At 39.2% G+C, this 24,199-nt stretch overlaps 2 protein-coding genes across 2 annotated transcripts in view; both read left to right on the top strand.

The window, feature by feature from the left end:
• The window catches only part of LOC134804020 (transmembrane channel-like protein), a 29,328-nt gene extending 27,505 nt beyond the window's left edge, over window positions 1-1,823 (top strand). The window contains exons 14-15 of the mRNA XM_063776874.1: window positions 488-701; window positions 1,208-1,823. Of these exons, the coding sequence (XP_063632944.1) occupies window positions 488-701; window positions 1,208-1,782 (789 nt within the window). The 3' untranslated portion in view covers window positions 1,783-1,823. The remainder of the gene's footprint in view (window positions 1-487; window positions 702-1,207) is intronic.
• Window positions 1,824-5,895: 4,072 nt separating this feature from the next.
• LOC134804019 (laminin subunit alpha) overlaps window positions 5,896-24,199 on the top strand; it is a 98,614-nt gene continuing 80,310 nt past the window's right edge. Inside the window, exons 1-4 of the mRNA XM_063776873.1 lie at window positions 5,896-6,137; window positions 16,877-17,023; window positions 23,382-23,509; window positions 24,022-24,130. Of these exons, the coding sequence (XP_063632943.1) occupies window positions 5,958-6,137; window positions 16,877-17,023; window positions 23,382-23,509; window positions 24,022-24,130 (564 nt within the window). The 5' untranslated portion in view covers window positions 5,896-5,957. The remainder of the gene's footprint in view (window positions 6,138-16,876; window positions 17,024-23,381; window positions 23,510-24,021; window positions 24,131-24,199) is intronic.

Below are 24,199 nucleotides of genomic sequence, written 5' to 3'. Positions count from 1 at the left end.
CTCGAACGTTTTAGCGCACGCGCACGTTCACGTCTACGCACACGCAGCTGATGTGCTGTGGCCTTAATGTCAGCACCATTTGTTTTGTCATTGGATTTTATGGCATATTAAAAGCCATACAGCAAATTTATAAATATTATGTAAAAGTATTCTATGATCCACTAATCCGTAACAATTATTATATTAAATACCTACCTTTAGGAAACGAAGAAAAATTTTTTTTTTCACATTTGTTCTCTGGAAGAAAACATTTTAACTATACTTCTAGTAATATCAATGATACCACATCGAGATCGAATCTCGCTGTCCAGTCGCCATCAGGTATATCGGAGCGGTCCAGGTCCTCACAAATATCTGAACACGCCTCTATAGTCAAGGCGTTAGAGCGCGTGTTCAGATATTGTGAACACCTAGCCGCTCCGATATATCTGATGGCGACTGTACATAATAAGTTCTCCTGTCAACAGTGATAAAAATACAATTACAGATCCAACTCCGCCGAGAGCGGACAGAAGAAAGACGGAAGATGTTCCAACTTGCTGACACTAGGCGAAAAGGGACGGCCATGGACAACACGCCCTTCGCCAGGTGGAAGAAAGCGCTGCCTGGTTTCCCTCTCGGCAAGTCTATTGACTCTGATGACAGGAAGACGGTCACTGAAGACGATGGGAAAGCGCCGATTAAACCACTGAAGAAGAAAGGTATGTAATATACAAACAGTAACACTCCTAACTGTACATCGGCGGACCTTATTACAAAAGGCATAAGGTCCATCGATGTACGGTTGACAGTGTGGATGGTGGTACTCCCGTCGACCACGAACGCTGTAAAGGGTACGAAACGTCGGGATGCATTTTAAATTCATTATACGCTATATAATCCATTTACAAGGTTTTGTTTCAAGGAAGGTATGGATGATCTTTATTTTAGCTTAGAATATAAATAAAATCTCCGAATTGAACAAGATCATAAATTGGTACACTTTCTTTTACAATCTTTTACTAAACAAATAAAGCTAACATGTGATCGAACGCTATATCACTGCGACACACGGGATCACTTTAAATTGATTCATGCCATACCATACAACTTGTACGAGTTTTTCTTCGCTTGAGATCTAAACTAATTGCCAAGCAAAGGTGAATAATGAATCTTATGTGCTCTTATGTGTACAAATGTATAATTATTGATCTGTTTTTTAACACAGGTAATATATTTGCCAAGATCGTCGGACAAGCTGTTGATAAGAAATCTGATCTCTCCGAAATCGACAACGACCCATCCATCTCCCCTAACAACGACGACGAAACTGACACAGATTTCCACGAAACCCTACCTAGAGACGTACTGAAAGCTAAAGATATAACTATAGTAAAAAGTGATAAGAAAATTGTAGAATTCAAAACGCAAGCGAGCGATGAAAATAAACTCAAAGTTAAAGTTGACAAAGAAGATCGCACAGATAAAGCTGCCGTTGAGAAAAGAAACAACGAAACTAAATCACGATTTGTTACCACACAAGTCGATGAAGTGAATGAAAAGACAAGCAAGAAAGATGCACTAGAAAGAAAACAGTCTGAAGTCTCAGTAATTCCTGTTATAACTATAAGTACAACGGAAAGTGATGAAGACTTGAAACGAGAATACAAAAAGAGTGGAGACTCAAGTAAAAAACAGCAAGATTTAAGGTCGCTTAGGAGACAAAGCAGCGTCGATAGTGTGAAAGAGAAGACTGAGAAAAAGAAACCGGAGGATGGACATAAATATCAATATTCACTTTAAGATGAATGTTGTTATATTCAAGCCGTATTGTAAAGGCTAGATACCACTAGTGTGCGGCACTGTTTGGCGCAAGCATATTCAGTACAAAAATGCTTGTGCCGCACACTAGTGGAATCTCGCCTTAACCGTTACATTACAAACATAAAAGGGAAATAGTACGTAACGATACAAGTGCGAAAAATAGAAAATTCGCAACGAGTGGCGATAAATTTAAACATGAACGAAGGCTTGTTTAAGTTTATTTTTTCTGCAGAATCGAAAGATAGTGTCGCTTACGTAACGCTGTCACTATTGTCGGTATAAATTAATATATTGTTCAAATATTACTAAGTACCTAATGTCTATAATATTAAAAAAATATAAAATATATTCGTTTTTTATAAGTATAACCCATTTCACATTACCTGTGTTGTATTTAAAAGAGTTTAAATGTGTAACTAAAATCAAATGCACTTAAATCATGGCACCGTGTCAGCACTCGTCACGCGATAAGCAGTGTGCCGTCTCTTATAAGGGTCTGTAGATTACAACGCGCAAGTGCGTCTACGCACACGCATCCGGTGTGCACAGGCATTTAATCGGATTATACCGTGTGTAAAGGTGTCATTAAATTCGCCTCAGGAGGCTCTGATCTAATTGTAACAACAGGTTATAAATTCGATCTGGATATTTTATGGTCAGACATCGCAGACTTGTGGCAATTAAGGATGACCCACGTTCGGGCCGGGGCCGGGCCGGAGCTTCCGGCGATCCGTTTTCTATGGAAAGCACCACGTGTTCACCAATCAGCCGTTTAGAAAATGACATGTCGGAGGCCTTGGTCCGGGCCCGGCCGCCCGGTCTAGCGTGAGTCCTCCTTTAAGCAGCACTAGTGATAGATGAGACACATTTTAACAACAAATAGAGAGAAAAGGCTGGTAAAGATGTAGGTAGTGCATAATCTTATATTCATATTTCTGTGTGCATAATGTTTACCATCGTATTTTCTCGGAAACGTTCGTGTTTGTCATACTGGTTCAGTTAACCTCAGTACTTTTAGTACCGAGACATAATGAATAGCATGACTCGTTCGTATGTTTCCCTGAAAAATACGATGGTAAAGGATTATGCACTAAATCTGTAATTTAATGTCTGCAATGTATTTTAACGGAAACGTACAACTTAGCACGGACGTGTGCTAAGTTGTACGTTTCCGTTAAAATACGATGGAAAATAATTAAAGTCGGACCAAAAAAAGTCTGCAGCGGATTTGATAGCCCACGCAGTGCAAGTGTCATTTATACGTCATAATTATTTCATAGAAGATTGACGTTTAAAATAACACTTTCACTACGTGGGCTATCAAATCCGCTGCAGACTATTCTTGGTCTGACTCTATGCACGATATTGTTACATCGTTCGTAGCCTACATGACTAAGTTGATGTTGCTATTTTTACCCAACTACGAAATAAAAGGAGGGTGATATTGATATTTACCGTTGCTATTTTGCCATCTCCTCCTACTATTGTGTTGTGTATTGTCATTTATCGTCACTTGATACCCGAGCTTGATACACATATCGTTGTCGTCAATTTGTCTCTCGTCAGCGTTTATCGACAGATTAGTCTTGTCACCAGTTCTGAGGTTGTTTACATTATTGCGCGGTTGTAACAATAACAATATTCAGGTAAGTGTTTTTGCAGTTCACAACGTAGTGATTACTTATTATAGTTATAACTCTATTATAAGTGTCGCACCAAGAAAAGTCTGCAGCGGATTTTTTTGATCTTATTTCATTTCTATATGCTCTTTGGCAATTGACATTATCTGCGTTGTTTGTAAATCATTTGGTTAAATACATAATAATATTTATAATTATTGATAAGCATTTGACAGCTGTCACTAAATGCATTATTCTGAGCATAATTCGCAAAGAGTATACGAAGTATTATATATTATATATTATAGGTGGGAAAAAGGCATTATTCTCAAAACAAAAAACTTAGTGTAATGCCAGTGTAATGCACCGAGATTATATGGCACTGCCTTACTTTGTCTCTTTAAGTGGTGAAACGTGTGAGAATAAACGTAAGTATCCATCTCTAACTTAAGCTTTAGAAGAGGTCAAAGAATTTGTAATATAATTACTATACTCTTTGGTCTTAGATTGGACTTCGAGCAACACCGACTTCCGATATGTCGGAGTGAATGAATGACACTGAAGTATTTTGACATCAGGCATGTGGCAAAAACAGCAAGATGCAGTTAATGAAGAATTCTTCTGGAAATACAAATAAGTAACCAATTCTTAGACATAATTCGGCGGTTCGTGGTCCCGGCCGCCATTACGCTTGGTACTGCTGCTCCAGTTATCCTCCAGTGCATCGTGAAGGCCTATCACCGTACATCATGCATTAATACTTTGTATTATGAAATATTTTACTTGTGATCTATTACTTACTGTATTTTGGCAAGGGCCCATGAGGCTGCCGCTTCTCCAATAAACAACAAACAGATATTTATTTACATCTTCTCAAAGAGTATAATAATACATACATGCTTCTACTACTTCTCATAATTGATAGTGGAGAGCGTACATAAAAATAAAGAAAAACCTAACGTCGTGTTGTATCAGGCTATCACGGAGAAGGCAGAGGAGAAACATGGAAATAGCATTGACATATAGGTATATACCAGCGACCAGCCCCGGCTTCTAACGTGTTACACAAAACCACATTATACACTTAAACCTTCCCTGAGAATCACTCTATTGATATGTGAAAACCGCATGATAATCCGTTCAGTACTTTTCGAGTTTATCGCGGACTTACACACACACAGACGACGCGGGGGACTTTGTTTTATAAGTTGTCACTTCAAGTAATCTAGAGAATTGATACTTATAAAATTTTTCATCTCTGTAAGTATCCATTCAGACTCCTAAGTTATTCGCAAATCTATAAAATACCGTTAACAAAATGCATACTAAGAACACTCTTAATCTATCATCAACCTTAAGCACTTGTATTAGGGTTTAAAATTGACACTTGACTGTGTGGAAGATACAAACCTGTTTTGAGACGACCCTTGTAGTCCCTGTTCCCAAATTTTAACAAAAAAACGGTCACGGGCCGCGTGATGTTTTGTTCCAAGTACCAAGTCCTACCGCGAACCGCGTTCGACGTGTTGCCTCTCTGTCGCACTTGTAAATTCGTACGTAAGTGTGACAGGGAGGCAGCACATCGAACGTGGTTAGGACAGCAAAAAAGATCCTTCTTGACTTTTGATAACAAGAGGTCATTATAGGTGCAGAGATAAGTTGACCCCCTGCAAATTTCTATGCAGAGGGGTCAGTTTTTTCGGCAGCTAACTGTGGTAAGTATTTGTTGTTATAGCGGTAACAGAAATACATCATCTGTGAAAATTTCAACTGCCTAGCTATCACGGTTCATGAGATACAGCCTGGTGACAAAACGGACGGACGGACGGACGGACGGACGGACAGCGGAGTCTTAGTAATAGGGTCCCGTTTTTACCCTTTGGGTACGGAACCCTAAATAAGTATAATTCAGATAAAGATTGTATAGTTGGGCCAATGTAACTCTGCGTGGCATTTGAAATGATAAAGTGTGGTGTTATCAGTATTATTTATTTATTTAAACTTTATTACACAAATTTACAAAAAAAGAGTACAATTGGCGGACTTAACGCCTTGAGGCATTATGTCATATTTCTCAGGAAACATGACGTTAAATAAATTTTATATTTGTATTTTATCGCGTTGTCCTGTTCAAATCGCTGTAAAGTTAACTTAGATGGACTCTAGAATCCTAATATTTATCAATACTAAAACTTTCTACACTATAATGCAATTTGCTTGAATGACAATACACAAAAATTCCAATCGCTCTCACAACTACACATCTCGACTCTTCATATCCTGGCCGTACGCATCTACATATAAAACCAAACATTTAAACCCTTATTACACCTTAATAAAGTCCACAAATCGCATAAGAATGTCAACCAACTTTAAACCTTAATAACTGAATACAGTCTACAAAATATATTTAAAACGCAACAATATAAACCTTAATACAACTGAATAAAGTCCACAAACAATCAGTAACAACGCAGGAGCGTGCCCGCGCGCATCCCAACCCCTCATTCGACGCCGGACCGCCGCGCGCGCAGCATGTGGGCGGCCATTTTTGCGCTGCTCCTACACGGGGTGGCGGGGGAGATACTCACCCCCCCTTATCTTAACTTGGCGTTGGGGAAGAAAATTACGGCGACGGCGACGTGTGGGGATATTGGACAGGAGTTGTACTGCGAGTTGACGGGGTCTACTGATGAGACCGTTATTCAAGGACAGGTGAGTTTTTAAGGGTGTGTTTAGATCTTATTTGGGGCATTATCTATGAAAAGGTACCTTATTGTCGATGGAGCTTACGCCGCACAGCGTATTTATATCCGAGCATCGATAATAATAGAGTAAGCACCATCGACAATAAGGTCCCTTTTCATGGATAACATCACATTTAACACTCATTGACATATACCTACATAGAGTTAGACCAAGATAAGTATGCAAAGGTTTAGTTAGCACACGCAGTGCCAGTGTTATTTTAAACGTCAAACTTCTACGAAATTATGACGTATTAACACTTGCACTGCGTATGCTATCAAAATCGTTGCAGACTTATCTTGGTCTAACTCTATCCAAAGACGGGCCTTGACACTGGATTCGATTTAAGACAGAGACAATATTTTTTGTTTTATAAAAACTTTCCTGTTCAAATTTTATATCATTTCAATAGCGTTTCTGAATAGTTATTTAAGAATAAATAATAGTACTACCGTACAGAAAGGGCACTTCCTACAAAACCGAAGTTTGACAGCGATTCTGGGACGAATCATGCTATCTAATGTATGGCCCTTTCGCCTATTTAGGGTTGTCAAAATTCATTATCTTATGTGTGGTCGTGGAAAGGACGTCAAGTGGTGGCAACCCTAATATTTGCTCGGAGCAATGCTGAGCCGAACGGATCCGAGTTTGCCCGAAGTCAGGAGTATCTCCCCACTGTTTAAGCTCTGTTTTTACTCTACAAAATGACAGTTACATAGGTTTCAATTAATTTAGGTAGAGACGAACCAAGCTAACTATTCACGGCATCTGCAGTGGCAAAGGGTGGCCATGTCATAGTTATTGTCAAATTTCTGTGTAAATATGGGGGTAATAATTAGAGATGCCCCGAATAGTGAATTTGGCAAAATACCGAATATTCGGCCCCTCTCTCGGCCGAATACCGAATATTAGGCATGGCATGCGAACATTTTGAGTCACAATTATTATGAAAACTGTTCGCCAGAAAAGCACAACGTTTGCTAAGATATTTTTTTATGTTGAACAGAATTAATGAATGTAATTACTTAATTAGAGTCAATCAAATCAGACCCATGATAAAAATAAAATACTTTGTAATCAACAAATGCTCAAAAACGTTTCGTATTTAACTACTTTCCAAGAACACATTTTAAATATTAAATATACCTAGTTTTTGGTTATTTCTTTGTGTAATATTTCTTTTTAGGTAAGTGCAACAGATATTCGGTATTCGGCCGAATACCTAATATTCGGCAAAGTAGTCGAATAGGCCGAATACCAAATAGTTGCCGAATATTCGTGGCATCTCTAGTAACAATGACACACTCACAATTTGGTCTGTATCTGTTTATGTCGGTGCAAGTGCAAACTTAGCTTAGATCAACTCTAAGTAAAAGCTTGTAAAAAGCTGCTTCGCGAATTTGTATTTTGAATTTGTAAAGAGGACAACAACGCGTATGCGAAATTTACTCTCCATAGGCTATGGTGATCGCTTATTAGGTTTGTTTGCCACCGTCCTTGTATAAAAGAACTGTATCCAGGTGTGGACTGTGGACACTTTAAAAACCTGTACACAGGAGTTAGCAACGCGCTTGTAGAGTTAGACCAAGAAAAGTCTGCAGCGAAACGTCAAACTTCTATGAAATTATGACGTATAAATAATACTTGCATTGCGTGAGCTATCAAAATAGCTGCAGACTTTTCTTGGTCTAACTCTAACACCTCAGGGCCACTTGCACCATCCTTCTAACCCGGGGTTAACCGGTTAAGCCTGGAGGTACCATGGTTACCAGTACAATTTGAGACTGGGTTAACGGTTTAACCGGTTAACACCGGGTTTGTGGGATCAGTCCGCGTAGACAACATGCCAATGGCTTACGCTCCGTAGCGATTGAAACGCAACTGTCACTGTCGCACTAATATGGAAGAGTGATAGAGACATTAGAGAGGCACAAAGCGTTTCGTTGTCGTAGCGATAGCGATTGTCACCTTGGCTAGGCCAGCAGGAGTTTTAGGCATCGATATCGATAGATTACGGTGACTAGGCTGGCCGTATACTTGTTTGCCACCGACATGGTACAGTCAGCTTCTATAGTAAAGGAAGAAATAACGTGCTAAATCTATCTGCCATGCCATTACTTTTCGCTTCAAAAGTATAAGTAACAGTTTAATTGTTCTACATACAGAGATAGGTATATGTCTTCTTTTACATATAGAGATATATCTCTTTATGTTAAGTCATTAGATAATACAAATACAAGTATAAATGTTTTATTTCGGAAATAAAATTATATTATAACAATTTAATATTATGTTTATGCTGGCCCCCAGACTAGGCATAGCCTGTCCTGTGGTGGACATAATACGGACACAAGTAATAACCATACTACAATGAGGCTTTAAAGAAAAAAAAAGCTATTAATTATTGAATTTAACGATGACTCACGTTAGACCGGGCCGTGTCCGGGCCGGAGCTTCAGGCGCTTACTTTTCTATGACATGACAGCCGATCACGTGATGCTTTCCATAGAAAACGATGCGCCGGAGGCCCCGGTTCAGACACGGCCCGGTCTAACGTGAGTCAACCTTTACAGAGATGACAAAGAAAAGAAAGAAAAATAAGATCGAGAAACGTACCTAATATGGCTAACATTAAAACAAACATAAATTATGTTTACCATTTCAGAAATAAAACATTTGCACTTGTATTTGTGTTATCTAATGTGTCCATGGGCGGCGGTAATCGCTTACCATCAGGTGATCCGTCTGCTCGTTTGCCACCTATATCATAAAAAAAAAACTTTTTGATATAAGTAATGGAAGCTTAGGTACTTTTGACGCGTAATCTGATGCTGACTGTACATATATAAATTAATAAATATATAACTATTAAATTAAAACTCCCTACGCTATATGCCAAAAAATCCATTTTATGCCAAAAATGTCTTACATCGTTTTGGTAAAGAGCGGATGCTCTTCAAACTGCGGGATCGATTTCTATCAAACATAGCTAAGAACCACCGCAAGGAAACTCGCTTTCACATTAAAAAAAACTGCATCGAAATCGGTCTAACCTTTGGAGAGCTACGTTGCCACATCAGGCAGACATACATTGGCGTCAAACATAATACTTTACATAACATCCGATCTTTTAGCGTCGAGGGTTAAAAACAAAAAACCGGGCAAGTGCGAGTCGGACTCGCACACGAAGGGTTCCGTACCATAATGCAAAAAAACGGCAAAAAAAAAACGGTCACCCATCCAAGTACTGACCCCGCCCGACGTTGCTTAACTTCGGTCAAAATTCACATTTGTTGTACGGGAGCCCCACTTAATTCTGTTTTTAGTATTTGTTGTTATATCGGCAACAGAAATACATTATCTGTGAAAATTTCAGCTGTCTAGCTATTACAGATCACGAGATACAGCCTGGTGACAGACGGACGGACGGACAGCGGAGTCTTAGTAATAGAGTCCCGTTTTACCCTTTGGGTACGGAACCCTATGACAGAACGTTAAAACACGACATACATATATAACGGTCATTTATATTTCTTAATTAAACGCTTACAAGCTTTAAGATAAGGGGGCCTATATACCAGTGATAAGCTATCGCATCCTGCCCGCCATCCCGGCGATAACGGGTTCGATGCTCGCTTTTGTTACATCTGAATGAAATTAGAATGAGATAAAGTCTTTGAGAGGATATTTTAAGATGAAGTATTAACTTTTAACTTTCCGAAGATCATTCTCTAACACTAAATTTCGAGCACAGCGAAGCGTTCGAAATTTAGTGGTAGAATTCCCCTCATGTTTGCTTTCAATGCCGGATGGTAATTATTAAACCTTACATTTAAGAAATAAATAATTTAGACGTACAATCATGACATAATCATCAAAGATCCGTAACAGTTTATTGCCAGGGTGCACGACAGATAATTTTTGGCTGGCTGTACTTGGCTGATGTATATGTCGTAGTCAGATCGTATAATCCGCCGTATTACATTACGGCTAGCCGTTTTCAAAAACAGGGGCGTTTTGAAATGCGGCGGTTCGACGATTAGCCGGATGGCCGGATTGTCATTGTCACTACTATTTTAGATTGTAGAGTGACCAGTTCTTTCGGTCGCCTACGTAACCGGAGTTAGACAATGTTTGCAATTTTTTTTTTTTACCATGGTCCCACCGCACTACATGTGTTTCTTTTCCAAAACATTCCCTTCACAACTTAAATAGACGGAGCCCCGCAAGCGGGGCTCTTATTTCTGGGCGGTTTGCCCTTCGGGCATCTGAAGCTACCTAACGAACCTAACCTACTTACCTACCTACGCTTTTTTCCCCAAAGTGTAATGTTTTCACGGACGTCTCACTAAATCAATAGGTAGGTAGGTTAGGTTCGTTAGGTAGCTTCAGATGCCCGAAGGGCAAACCGCTCAGAAATAGGAGCCCCGCGAAGCGGGGCTCCGTCTAGTTAAGTTGCGAAGGAAATGTTTTTTGAAAAGAAACAGTCCGACGAACTCCAGATTTGATGGACACCCCAGCGTTTGTCAGGCAGCGCCACAGGTGTTAAAAATGGGAACTAAAAACTGTCAAAGCGGCGGCTAATGACTCGCTGTATTACATTACGGCTAGCCGTGTTGAAGAACGTATGGCGCCGAATACATTCCGGCGGATTCTCATTCAGCCGCATTCAATCCGGCTAATCGTTAAACCGCCGCATTTCAAAACGCCCCTGTTTTTGAAAACGGCTAGCCGTAATGTAATACGGCGGATTATACGATCCGACTGCGACATATACATAATGTTTTTTAACTATAGATGGTCAAGCATATCTTGTCAGTAAAAAAAGGCGCGAAAGTCAAATTTTCTATGAGACGATATATCCCTTCGCCCCCATAGTCTAATAAAACATGGTCTTCCATTCCCAGAGTGACACGGGGCTACGTCACAACAACATGGCCGCTATATATAGCGCTATCGCATATTATCATATAGCGCTGTCGCATGATGACGTAAGCCCGTGTCAGTTAGGTGACCTAGAAAAGACGGGAATGGAGTACCAGGCGGAGTATATTATTATACCATGTTCGCCCCTACATTTTTCAAATTTGCCGCCTTTTTCTACTGACAAGATCTGCTTGACCAAGTATATTACTTATGTTATGCGAGGTGTACTATATGTAAAAATTTGGGCATAATAGATCATGCATTGCGATTTCGGGATTGTTTAATAAATATGATCTAATGTAAACGTACTGGTGCTCGACGCGGTCCCAGTACATGTCATCTTGAAACTTAAGTCAATCGGGTGTCAGTGTCAAATGTGACGTTTCTTCAAACAAAAACGTCACTTTTGACACAGACACATCTAATCCATATCGTTTCTAGATCTATTAATTGACGTATCTTAAAGTTCGAATCCGGCAGATGTCAATAGAGGTGACAGCAAGGCGTCATCTATTGGGCATTAGCATGTCGAGCACTAGTACGTAAAAAAAACCAAGCTGAGTACGATTAGTTGAAAAAGTATGTATAGATGGTCAAGCAAATCTTGTCAGTAGAAAAAGGCGCGAAATACAAATTTTCTATGAGACGATATCCCTCCGCGCGTACATTTTTCAAATTTGCCGCCTTTGTCTACTGACAAGATCTGCTTGACCAACTTTATGTTGTATTTTATGTATACGTACATAATAAAGTGAGTTACATGTCTAAGGTCTAAAATACAACGATCAATGCTAAAATAATAAGTAGTTACGCAATTGTATATGTATTTCGTACAACTATGTTACGTGTTAGAAACAATTTTATCCTAATATTTAAGATAATGTAGCTAAGGTCATAGCTTCAAATTTTATCACTGACCACCGTAACCCCGCTATCAATAAACGGCTAGTACACTCGTTAAATATTTATTCTAATACCTTTAAACGAGCAATTCTTACATATTTATTTATTTAAATGTATATATATTTCGGGATCTCGGAAACGGCTCTAACGATTTCGATGAAATTTGCTATACGGGGGTTTTCTGGGGCGAAAAATCGATCTAGCTAGATCTTATCTCTGGGAAAACCCGCATTTTTGAGTTTTTATATGTTTTCCGAGCAAAGCTCGGTCTCCCAGATATTACGAGTAATCGAGTATCTATCTATCCAAATGGAATCGCAAACAGACTCTTATAATAAGTATACAATGTAGCAAAACAATACGTAAAAATGCCACGATCACAAGATTGCTCACATTGTACTTTTGGTATCCATCGGGCACTCTAACAAACTTACCAATGCAGCTGGTACATTGTAAAACTAACATGTACCGGTACATTTTATTGTTTACAAATGCCATATGGACCGCAAAGTTATGTTGGTGGCGGCCATTTACGTCCCATGTGGTTCGCAAATGGTTGTGCCGAAAATGAATGGATTCTCGGGATTGAAAAGATCTTTTTTTTGTGAATGGTGTTTTTATGAAACAGTGGTCTTTTTAATATTTTTATTTTCTGTTAACCAACACGAGATACGATGGTATGAAGATCATTTGGACAAAAGTAAGAAAATTAAATTCACGATTTTGTAGGTAGGTACTTACATACTTTATAAAGTTTTTTGTACTAAGAGGAAATGGAACGGTCGTTTCTCCATACAAACGTAGTCCCCATTTTACTCTCTGGATATTGACATTCTGGTAAATATTTCTTCATAATTTGAATAACCATAGCCATGCCCTTAAGTTTGACTCTTTTTCAATTTTTTGATTATTGTAAAAAATTGGACCAAAAACAGATTTCATATTTTTTTTTTAATGCTCCTAACTCTTATAATAATTAAAAGTTCGAAAAAAAACACACGTAAATACGTCAAAATATTTTCAATAATGATAATATCCAGAGAGGAAAACAGGTCCTCCACTTTCGTTTTAATATTCACACTAAACCACGTCATGAATTGTATTGTAAGTATGTAATATGAAGTTAAATAAGCAATATCTTGTAACACGAGCATTTAGGCAAAGATAATTTGAAATAGAGAGTTACTGGCATGGTGAATTATGTAGCTACAACAGCACATTTACTGCCATCTTTCGACAGAAGATTAAAATGGTTAGAACGCCATTTGACCATTATCCTTTCACTGATATGTGTTAGCTTGTTAAATATGAATATTAACGCCGTCTACTCGAGAGTAGGCCAAAAGTATGGTGCAATATTTTCGAGTGATGGTGCCATAACCATTGGCCTGCAGTCGACTAGATGGCGTTAATTTCAATATTTAACTAATTAATCCTTTACCAGGCTGTCATTTCAGAAATGACAATAGAATACCAGTCTTACTCATCGAAAATAGAACGCATGTTTGAAGTGCCGTATGTGGGATATATATATACCTTAGCCTGGTCAAGGGTTAACACATATTAGTGAAAGAATAAGGATCAAAGTCAAATGGCGTTCTAACAATTTTAATCTTCTGTCGAAAGATGGCAGTAAATTTACAGTGGCTACATAATTTACTTTGACAATCCGCCTCTATACACTCTATTCTCATTGGGTTAGGCTACGATTACTCATGATGATATCATTTTAGTGGTCTGTTTTTATTAAAATGCATAATAAACATAACATGTGCACAATGTGCGCGTTGTCTTACTTGCCTTTATCTATTCTGTGCTTAGAGAATCCAAACGGAGTGGTCATTAACAGGCGTTCCCCTCTGTCGAAAATAGGTGGCCAATGGTCAACCACATGTATGGACTGACGTTTATCTGACATGGCTATTTTGACGTTACGTATACATTTGATGTGCCCCTCTCCCGCAAAAAACGGGAGACTATTTTGTACCGAAAATTATAGACATGGCGTCTCCGTTTGGTTATATCCTCTAAGATTCTGTGGTAAGTACGGCTACCATCAGTTTTGATATTGACATAATTAGCTCGCGTCTACGTAAATTACTTTCTAATATCTGGGAGACCGGGCTTTGCTCGGAAAACATAATTATTAAAATTCAAAAATGCGCGTTTTCCCAGAGATACGAGTACAGTCGCCATCAGATATATCGGAGCGGCCAAGGTGTTCACAATATCTGAACACGCGCTCTAACGCTCTGACAATAGAGGCGTGTTCCGATATTTGTGAGCACCTTGGCCGCTCCGATATATCTGATGGCGACCGTAGGACTGAATCATGTATTTAGGTAACATCTTTATATTATTAATTAGTCCCATTAAAAATAAAATAATAAACCAAAGAACGAAAAAGAACGTAATAATACCGGTATTTTTGTATGGAACAAATACCGGTTTCCGACCCCTGTGTTCAACAAAATTTATGGTGTAGGAAAAATCATCGAATTTTTTCTTGATCCTTTATTTGATCCATACTTCCATACTGAACGGGGCACCTTGTAATAGAGTTAGACCAAGAAAACTCTGCAGCGATTTTGATAGCACATTCAGTGCAAGTGTTATTTTTAGGGCATTTTCACTTAACTGTGCACCTTTAACGGCCGGTTAGCAATCGTTACAAAACTGACGATCAATGTCAATTCCCATACATTTTGTCAGGAATTTAACGGTTAGACGTTACTGAGACACGACACGAAAGTCGCGCTTTAAAGTAAAAGTTAAATGAAAATGCCCTTAAACGTCAAACTTCTATGAAATTATGACGTACTAACACTTGCACTGCGTACACTGACTACTGGCGTTTACTCGTGTCGGAGGCCAACGGCGCAATTTGGGAAATGAATTAGAGATTAAGATTAACTATATACGATATAGTAAAGATAATATAACTTTACTATTTCATATCTAGTGAATCTCTGATTCATTTCCCAAATTGCGGCGCCAGCCACCATGAGGTACCTTTTGCCGTGGAACGTCACATATCTTTAATATTTCATATCTAGTGAATCTCTAATTCATTTCCCGAATCGAGCCGCAAGACTCATTTTGGGTCGCTGCACCACTAAGGTAAGGTTGCACCAAACCGTCTGTCACCGTTAAAGCGTTCGTAATTTGTTTTTAACCGACTTCCATTTCATAGAAGGAGGAGGTTCTGTATTCGGTTGTGGCTATGTTTTTTTTTTTTTTTTTTTTTAATGTATGTTATCGATTACTCCGAGACCCGTGGGCCGATTTGAGTAATTCTTTTTTTGTTCGAAAGGAGGTACTTCCAAGGTGGTCCCACATTAATCTGGTGCTGTTCTGATGATGGGATCCATGAGGAATTGAGGGAACTCCTCAATTTTTTGTATGGGAATTTTCATACTTCATTGACGATTATCAGTCTGCTAAATGTGGTTGGTGCAACTGGGCCTAAGTAGTAGAAGTTGTTGCCTTTAAAATTATACGATAGAGCTGAAATTAATACTACCACGTATGAAAAAACCGGACAAGTGCGACTCGGACTCGCGCACGAAGGGTTCCGTACCATAATGCAAAAAACGGCAAAAAAAAACGGTCACCCATCCAAGTACTGACCCCGTTGTTGTATGGGAGCACCACTTAAATCTTTATTTTATTCTGTTTTAGTATTTGTTGTTATAGCGGCAACAGAAATACATCATCTGTGAAAATTTCAACTGTCTAGCTATCACGGTTCGTGAGATACAGCCTGGTGACAGACGGATGGACGGACTGACGGACGGACGGACGGACGGACGGACGGACGGACGGACGGACGGACAGCGGAGTCTTAGTAATAGGGTCCCGTTTTACCCTTTGGGTACGGAACCCTAAAAACGGTGACAACGAAACATTATGATGACATCGATCTGACACCGGAGACCGGATATGGTCACAGGAACTCTTTTTTTTATATAATAAATGTACTTATTAATAATTTGCTTATAAGGTAAACGTACTAGTGCTCGACATGCTAATGCCCAATACAGTGGCGGATTTGCCCTAAGGCCCAGTAGGCCCGGGCATAGGGTGGCAAGAACTTAGGGGCGGCAAATTGTGACAAAAAATTCGCTAGATGATAACAAGAAATAACTCAAAATGTATACATATACAATATGATGGGTAAGGGATGGGTGGGCTAAGGGGCGGCCACGGGGCCTGGGGCCTAGGGCGGCAAAGACTGCAAATCCGCGCGCCACTGGCCCAATAGATGACACCTTGCTGTCACCTCTATTGACAATGACTTAAGTTTCAAGATGACGACTGGGACCGCGTCGAGCACCAGTACGTTTACCTTATCTGAGCCTTCACATGGGAAGTGAATAGATTCGAACCAAGCTAACACTGCATATAATGACGAAGTATTAAGGCTATGTCATCAGTTGAGCAGTGGGCAGTGACCGTTAATTTTCCAGCAATTTTGGTGCAGCATAGTAAAAATAAAGGATTTCCTTAAAAATTTTTCTAGGGTCTTTAAGGTCAATATTACTGTTATTAACCCTAATTATCTATTCCACTTAGAGTAGGGCAATACAGATGCTTTTAACCAACAATGCTGCACCAAAATTGCTGGAAAATTAACGATCACTGGTCATCAGCATCACCAATGTCAAATTTTTATGAAAATAAGACGTTTATAATGACACGCCCTCACTTTGTTCTAATAAAGTTAGTGCAAAGTTAGATTGGACGGACTCTAGCTCTGTCTATGCTACGTTAGAAAGATGAAGACTTGAAGAAAAAAACAAGGCGGGCGAAAACTAAAACTTTTTTTTGACAAAAGCATTATCAAAATGATACTAACTAATATTTTCCACACCCAGGTCTGCGAGTACTGCGATGACACAGTCGAGAACCGCCGGCATCCCCCCGAGTACGCCGTGGACGGGTTGGAGACTCGGTGGCAGAGTCCGCCGCTCTCCCGAGGCATGAAGTATAATGAGGTCAACCTCACCATCGACCTTGGACAGGTGAGTTTATGATCAAAATCCTTGATGATAGTAAAAAACTGCTGGCATCCCCCCGAGTACGCCGTGGACGGGTTGGAGACTCCGTGATGAAACAACGCAACCTAATTGTGTTAAGGGTTTTTAGAATTGTCTCGATGAGTATTAGTTGTCTGTCGAAAGAAAAGTACAGTCAGCGATAAAAGCTTGTACCAAAAATGAATTTTTTGCCAAAAACTTATTAAAAATAAAGGAATGTCTCCTTTAAGTAAAATGAGCCAACTTAAGGATTTAAGGTAGTTTCCCTCCAGGGCCCGACTAATGTTTCCATACTCTATAGTTGTATGGGATTTTGAACAGCGCGCCATACGGGACGTTTTGGAAACTCGAAATCCCATAAAAAAGACACATAACGCAAACGCGTACGTCGCGTCACGCTACCGAATGAAATGTACACTAGTACGTCTACCATCAGTTTTGACATTGACATATACGCTCACGTCCACGTAACTTACTTTCTATGCATCTCGCTCGTACTCGCATATTAGTGCAAGCGAGATGTACAGAAAGTAAATTACGTAAACGTGAGCGTTATGACAATGTCAAAACTGGTGGTAGACGTATAGGGGTACGTGTCATACGCGTCTATCCAGGGGGCCGATTTTGAATTTCGACCGCTCGTTTTCGTGTATTTCGTTCAATAATATCTCCAGTACCCGGCATTTAAATTCTACTAATAGAATTGAAAACGAGTGTTCAATACCACTCGATTCCCAATGTCTATCGCTCGTATTTCAAAAATTAGCATTTCGCTGTTTTCCACCGATTTTCGAGTGACGAAATCGAACGCTCGAAATTCAAAAATCGGCCCCCTGGTCTAAAATCTAAATATAATTTTATGTCCTGGTGAAGTGACCGGGTTGAATGCACTCGGAACTATATTTGGACACGTGCATTCGGCGCTACGTCCCTTTCTTTTCCTTTAGTCTGTTTTAAATAGGCTGCTATTTAACTGATCACCAGATTTAGTAAAATTTAATACCAAAAATATCTATTTTACCACCCTAAAATAATGAATGATCACCAAAATTATAACACCATTTTAATGTGAAATGATTACCAATTTTATTACATTTTACTATCCTTTTAAAGGAAATGACACCAAACTAATCATTATTAACCCAAAAATAGTAAATGATTACTAAATTTCAAACCCCATTTTAATGTGAAATGATAACCAAATTTTTACATCTTGCTATCCTATTAAAGAAAATGACACCAAAATAATCATTGTAAACCCAAAAATAGTAAATGACCACCAAAATGAGAACTCCATTTTAATCTAAATTTATAACCAAATTTTTCAATCTTGCTATCCTATTAAAGGAAATGACTCCAAAATAATCATTGTAAACCCAAAAATAGTAAATGACCACCAAAATTGTGACCACATTTTAATTAAAAATGTGCAAATATTTAATATATCGTTATCCTATTAAATTAATTAATCCACTTCGTCACCTTTTTCTAGTAGCATTTTATTTCTGTAAGGGTCGCAGTTCAAACCTATCAAACCTAACCGTTCAAACCTAACCTAACCTAACCCACTTTTCTAGTAGCATTTCTTTTCAGCAAGGGTCGCAGTTCAAACCTAACCTAACCCACTTTTCTAGTAGCATTTTGTTTCTGGAAGAATGATTATTTTGGAGTCATTTGCTGTAATAGGATAGCAAACTTAACCCACTTTTCTAGTAGCATTTCGTTTCTGTATGGGTCGCAGTTGAAACCTAACCTAACCCACTTTTCTAGTAGCATTTCGGTTCTGTGAGGATTGCAGTTCTAACCTAACCTAACCCACTTTTATAGTAGCATTTCGTTTCTGTAAAGGTCGCAGTTCAAACCTAACCTAACCTACTTTTTAGTACCATTTCGTTTCTGTAACGGTCGCAGTGCTAACCTAACTTAACCCACTTAACTGATAGCAGTTTAACTTACTTTTCTAGTTAGCATAACGAAATGCCACTAGAAAAGTAGAAGTGGTAAAGGTTAGGTGGGTATTTGGTGCGGGGTACGGGGGGTTTACCGGGAGGGGCTAGTAATTTTGGCATCAGTTTACTTTATTTGGTGGTATGTATACATTTTTTGGTATTCATAGTGGTTTATTTAGGTGAAAATATCGCATTAATTTGGTCTTCAAGATTTGGTGATCATTAATGATTTTTGGTGATCATTCAATATATTTGGTATTTGAATACAATTTGAAGTGCAGTCGTAATTAAAACGGTGGTAAACTTTTGTATTTTTAGGCCTTATTTTTTTGGTGTTCAGTATTTTTTTTTGGTAAGCATGTTTTTTTTATTTAGGGTACCAAAGTATTTTTTGGTGGTCATTATATTTGTAGCCTTTTAAATACAATGTAATATAGGTAAAAAAACCTATTTTCAGTGCTTACACACAGTTACTTAGTAATATTATTATGTTACTTAGTAGGTATATCACAGACTTGAATATATGTATATTATGTTTTGTACAAATTTATAATTTTTAATTTTTTCCCTATAGGTAAGTACTTGTAGTGTCAGACGATATTACTTTTGCCATATTTCATAGTTCTAGGCCAACGGAGTAGCCTATACATTTTGATTCCGGTGAGAGTGTCGAAATAATTACTTTTTTGCGACATAAACGACCGTATCTTATTTTATGTTAAACTTAAAAAATAGATTTTTTCACAGCTTTAACGGGCCGTAGACCCGAGTATTATACATAGTTTAAATTGCAACTCGATAACTTAAGGCGTTCCCGAGATAAAGGGTCTTGGCAGACAGACGGGCGGACAACAAAGTTATCCTATAAGATAAGGATTCCGTTATTGCTTTTTGAGTAACGCAACCCTAATATAAAAAAAAAGTTAGAATATACAATCCATTCCACTTTGTAATATCAATTAATAAACCATTTGGGAATGCACTAAGTTGGATAACAAGCAGTAGCCGCGTGTGTTATGTTGACGTCTTTGGTGGACAAATATAATTATTTAATTATATATAATTATATTGATAGCAAAACTCTCTGAGCCTCGGTGTGTCTTACGGGTTTGCAATAAGATTCAAGTACGAATTGTCCGTTAAAATTAATGGTATGTCGGTACCGCTACTATCATAAAATGGTAGTGTGTCTATCCATCGAGCGGATGGCGTGGGCTGATAGTTAATATTATTACTTGGAAATAAATTATCGCATACAACAGGAGGATTTTTACTAAACTATCTAAACATCATCCTTCTATCTATAACGGAATATGTATGGCCAGTCCCCACGCTAGCCCAATGCGGATTGGGGACTTCACATACACCATTGAATTTCTTCGCAGATGTATGCAGGTGTCCTCACGATGTTTTCCTTCACCGAAAAGCTAGTGGTAAATATCAAATGATATTTCGTACATAAGTTCCGAAAAACTCAGTGTACCTACGAGCCAGGATTTGATCCCGCGACCTCCGGATTGAAAGTCGGACGTCATATCCACTCGGCGACCACCGCTTATCCACTCGGCGACCACCGCTTATTTTTTACAATAGGTACAATACAATACAATACAAATACTCATTATTGCACGCCTCATTACAGAAAACAATACAAAGATTACAGAAAAGACGAGGTTAAACAACAGGCGGCCTTATCGCTAAAAAGCGATCTCTTCCAGACAACCTTTTAGCCCTTTTAATCTCTGCTGCTGACTATACTTTTACCACAGAATAAATAATAGTACTAGCACAGAATAAATAATAGTACTAGCACAGAATAAATAATAGTACTAGCACAGAATAAATAATAGTACTAGGTACAGAAGACTCACTCTCTAACAAAACGCGTCTGTTACGATCAGCACAGATATGGCCGCTAGGTGGCGACAGCGCCACTCGCGGCTTATGGAAAACCCCAAAATTGGGGCCGAACGGATGTACTTTTAGCTACCTGTAGCAAAGCGACGAAATCGCGGAGTGAGCCACGCCTGGTACTAGGTACAGAAGACTCACTCTCTAACAAAACGCGTCTGTTACGATCAGCACAGATATGGCCGCTAGGTGGCGACAGCGCCACGCGCGGCTTATGGCAAACCCCAAAATTGGGGCTGAAACGGATGTACTTTTAGCTACCTGTAGCAAAGCGACGAAATCGCGGAGTGAGCCACGCCTGCTTTTACTAAAAATACGAAGGGAATATAGAGACTAAAATCGTGATTTTACTACCTGTTGCCTGTATAAAATGCGCTATAAAATGGGTAATAAAATGTGCCTATTCGCAGCCTCTGTTTATATGATCCAAACCTGTTGGAACTCGTTTGCTGAAAACCGAAACGTCTTAAGGCAATTTTATTTCCAGCGGTTATACAGGGTGAAATAATAAAATAATAACCACCAGCCATACTCTCCGTAGTGACCTTATAGGACATGCTAATAACTTTTATTGCGGGACCAATGACGAAATCACTAAAAAATTATTATGGCTGTGTCATACAAAGTACACGCTCTTCTCGTAGAAAAAGTACAAAAAATATTCCTTATAGGTTCTTATGCATACATGTATACATGTATAAAAATGTATAAAAATATATAAAAAGTTGTATACTTACCTTTTATCCATTCTGATATCCGACCAAGTACCTACTTATTAGGATCGCGTCGGTGGTTGGTTGTGTGTCAGATGTTTCTGCGGTACTGTGAGATGATGGACGAAAGTTGATTGTGATCTGATTTTCCTAAATTGTGTAAATACATTACGTAGCATTGACATACAATATCTAAGGATTGGCCATACGGACAATAAGAAGGAGGAATGAATGGGACCAGGCCGCGTAGCCAAGAAGCCAATCGCTTACGCTCCGTAGCGATCGAAACGCAACTGTCACTGTCACGCTAATATGGAAGAGTGATAGAGAGACATAATGCTTTTCGTTGTCGAAGCGATAGCGATTGTAACCTTGGCTAGGCCGGCAGTACAGCGGTATGACACCGCTACAACGCGATTGGTTGATGAGTCCGCATCACGCGCGCGATTGGTCGCAACGCAACTAGTTGCGTTAGACTGCACGATTGGCTCAAATTCGTGAGTGACACCGCTTAACTAGTACCATTTTTAGTGCCCGTAAGGCCAGTTCTTACATATTATATATAATACGTCAATGTTACGTAGTCTATAATCTGATGTGAATAGTGAATTGGTTTCGGCTGTAATGCTGTATATATTACGTTTTCAAATAAATAATAATAATCCATTCTGGCTGATGTGATGCCGCTGATTTTTATGGGAGACCCAATTTTTTTTAAAGATTTCGGCATTGGTCCCATAGTAAAAGTTGTTCTGTAATTATGACCTATAAAGTCACTACGCAGTGTATGGCTGGTGGTTATTATTCCATCCTGTATATTGCTAGGTAATTGCTTTCGTTAAAATGCTGGCAGACAATGACTGGGTCTATTTGACTCGCCAGAATTATATGTCGTGACGTCAACATGAAACAAATTTTCTGCAAACGTATGTACCTATTTAAGTGCACGCTAGAATGGTCTGGATCTGAACCGAGACGCCCGACACTTTAGTTTTCTAACTATCCTCGTCATCACAGGTGAACATTTCGATCACCTGTGATGACGATATCACCGAAATGGGCGAAATGATGACCTGTCATAGAAAACGAAGTGCCGGAAGCCTCGGCCCGGCTTTATTCGGTTTGCCAATGTCCTGACATTCTCGGCGGCTTCATATGCTTTCTAAAGATGTACGCAGATGATGATGATGCATTCCTGTTATCCCTCACTAGGGATATAGGGCTCGCAAAAGAATTTTCCATTTGCCGCGATCTCGAGCGGCTACTTCCAGCTCTTTCCAGACGAGTCCAGTACAGCCAGCCTCCTCCACTGATCGCCTCCATGTTTTTTTTTAAAATGATATATGAGGAAAACGCACTCTGTTTGTTTCTGGGTCTTGTCCGCTACTTCTTTCAGCGCCGCCAGCTCGGCTACTACCCTTTCTCTGACCTTGGCCAACTCTTTGGCGTGCTGCGTCTCAGACAGACGGTTCACCTGATACCCTGATAGTAAGCGATTACCGCCGCCCATGGACACCCGCAACACCAGAAGGGTTGCAAACGCGTTGCCGGAATTTAAGATGGGAGTACGCTCTTTTCTTGAAGGTTTGAAGGTCGTATCGGTCCGGAAATACCGCAGGTGACAGTGCATTCCACAGTTTAGCTGTGCGAGGCAGGAAGTTTAGTACAAAGCCGTCCGACTGCCAGCCGAATGCCTGCGGAGGCCCTTGAGCAGATGATTGTCCGGTCCGATGTACGCAGATAATGAAACTAATGTTCATGTCTTTTCAGGAATTCCATGTGGCCTATGTGTTCATAAAGATGGGCAACTCTCCGCGCCCGGGGCTCTGGGCGTTGGAGAAATCCACCGATTACGGGAAGACGTTCATTCCCTGGCAGTACTTCTCTGATTCACGACAGTAAGGTTTCTTATAATTACACCATCATGTTTTACTTGTATGGTTTCCTCTTAGAACAACTCCTAAGAAATGTATAGTTTTTCACAACCAAGCTCGTAAAGGCTCTAGCTCTTTATTCTTCAAAAAACTGATAAGAAAGTTGTGTTTTATCTACAATAGTGGTAAAGTTATGCAAATTTTGAATCTTTTCCTCGTGTTCGTTGGTATGATTGTCTTTAAAGTGATGATTTTGAATGATAAATATTTGACAACAGTTTAAGTTAATTTTTTCTTCGCGTTGGTGTTGTGAAAGATTTGTATATTTCACTCGGGAGCAAAGTTTATTTACCCCACTCCCCACCCCTTTCTGAACAGTAACTATGTTATTTAATTTCTTAACTGTAACTTATTTACTTATTTACTTAAATACCCCAAATCTTAGGATACCTTAGTACATATTCTTGCATATAAAATATATGAAAATATTACTTGATTTTGTACCATGGCAGTGTATTAATGTATTCTTTTTTCAGGGACTGCGAAAGATACTTCGGAGCGCAGAGTTTGGAGCCGATCACGAGGGATGACTCAGTTATTTGCAGCACAGAGTATTCGAAGATCGTACCGCTGTCAGGAGGAGAGGTTTGTACACTTCAAAGACCTTTGCTATCAGCTTAGAGACTCAGTAGTAGTCTTCAATGAGCTGTAGTT

This window comes from Cydia splendana, chromosome Z, assembly GCF_910591565.1.
Source record: "Cydia splendana chromosome Z, ilCydSple1.2, whole genome shotgun sequence".
In the NCBI taxonomy this organism is placed as follows: Eukaryota; Metazoa; Arthropoda; class Insecta; order Lepidoptera; family Tortricidae; genus Cydia; species Cydia splendana.
This window is presented reverse-complemented; position numbering and strand designations above follow the sequence as displayed.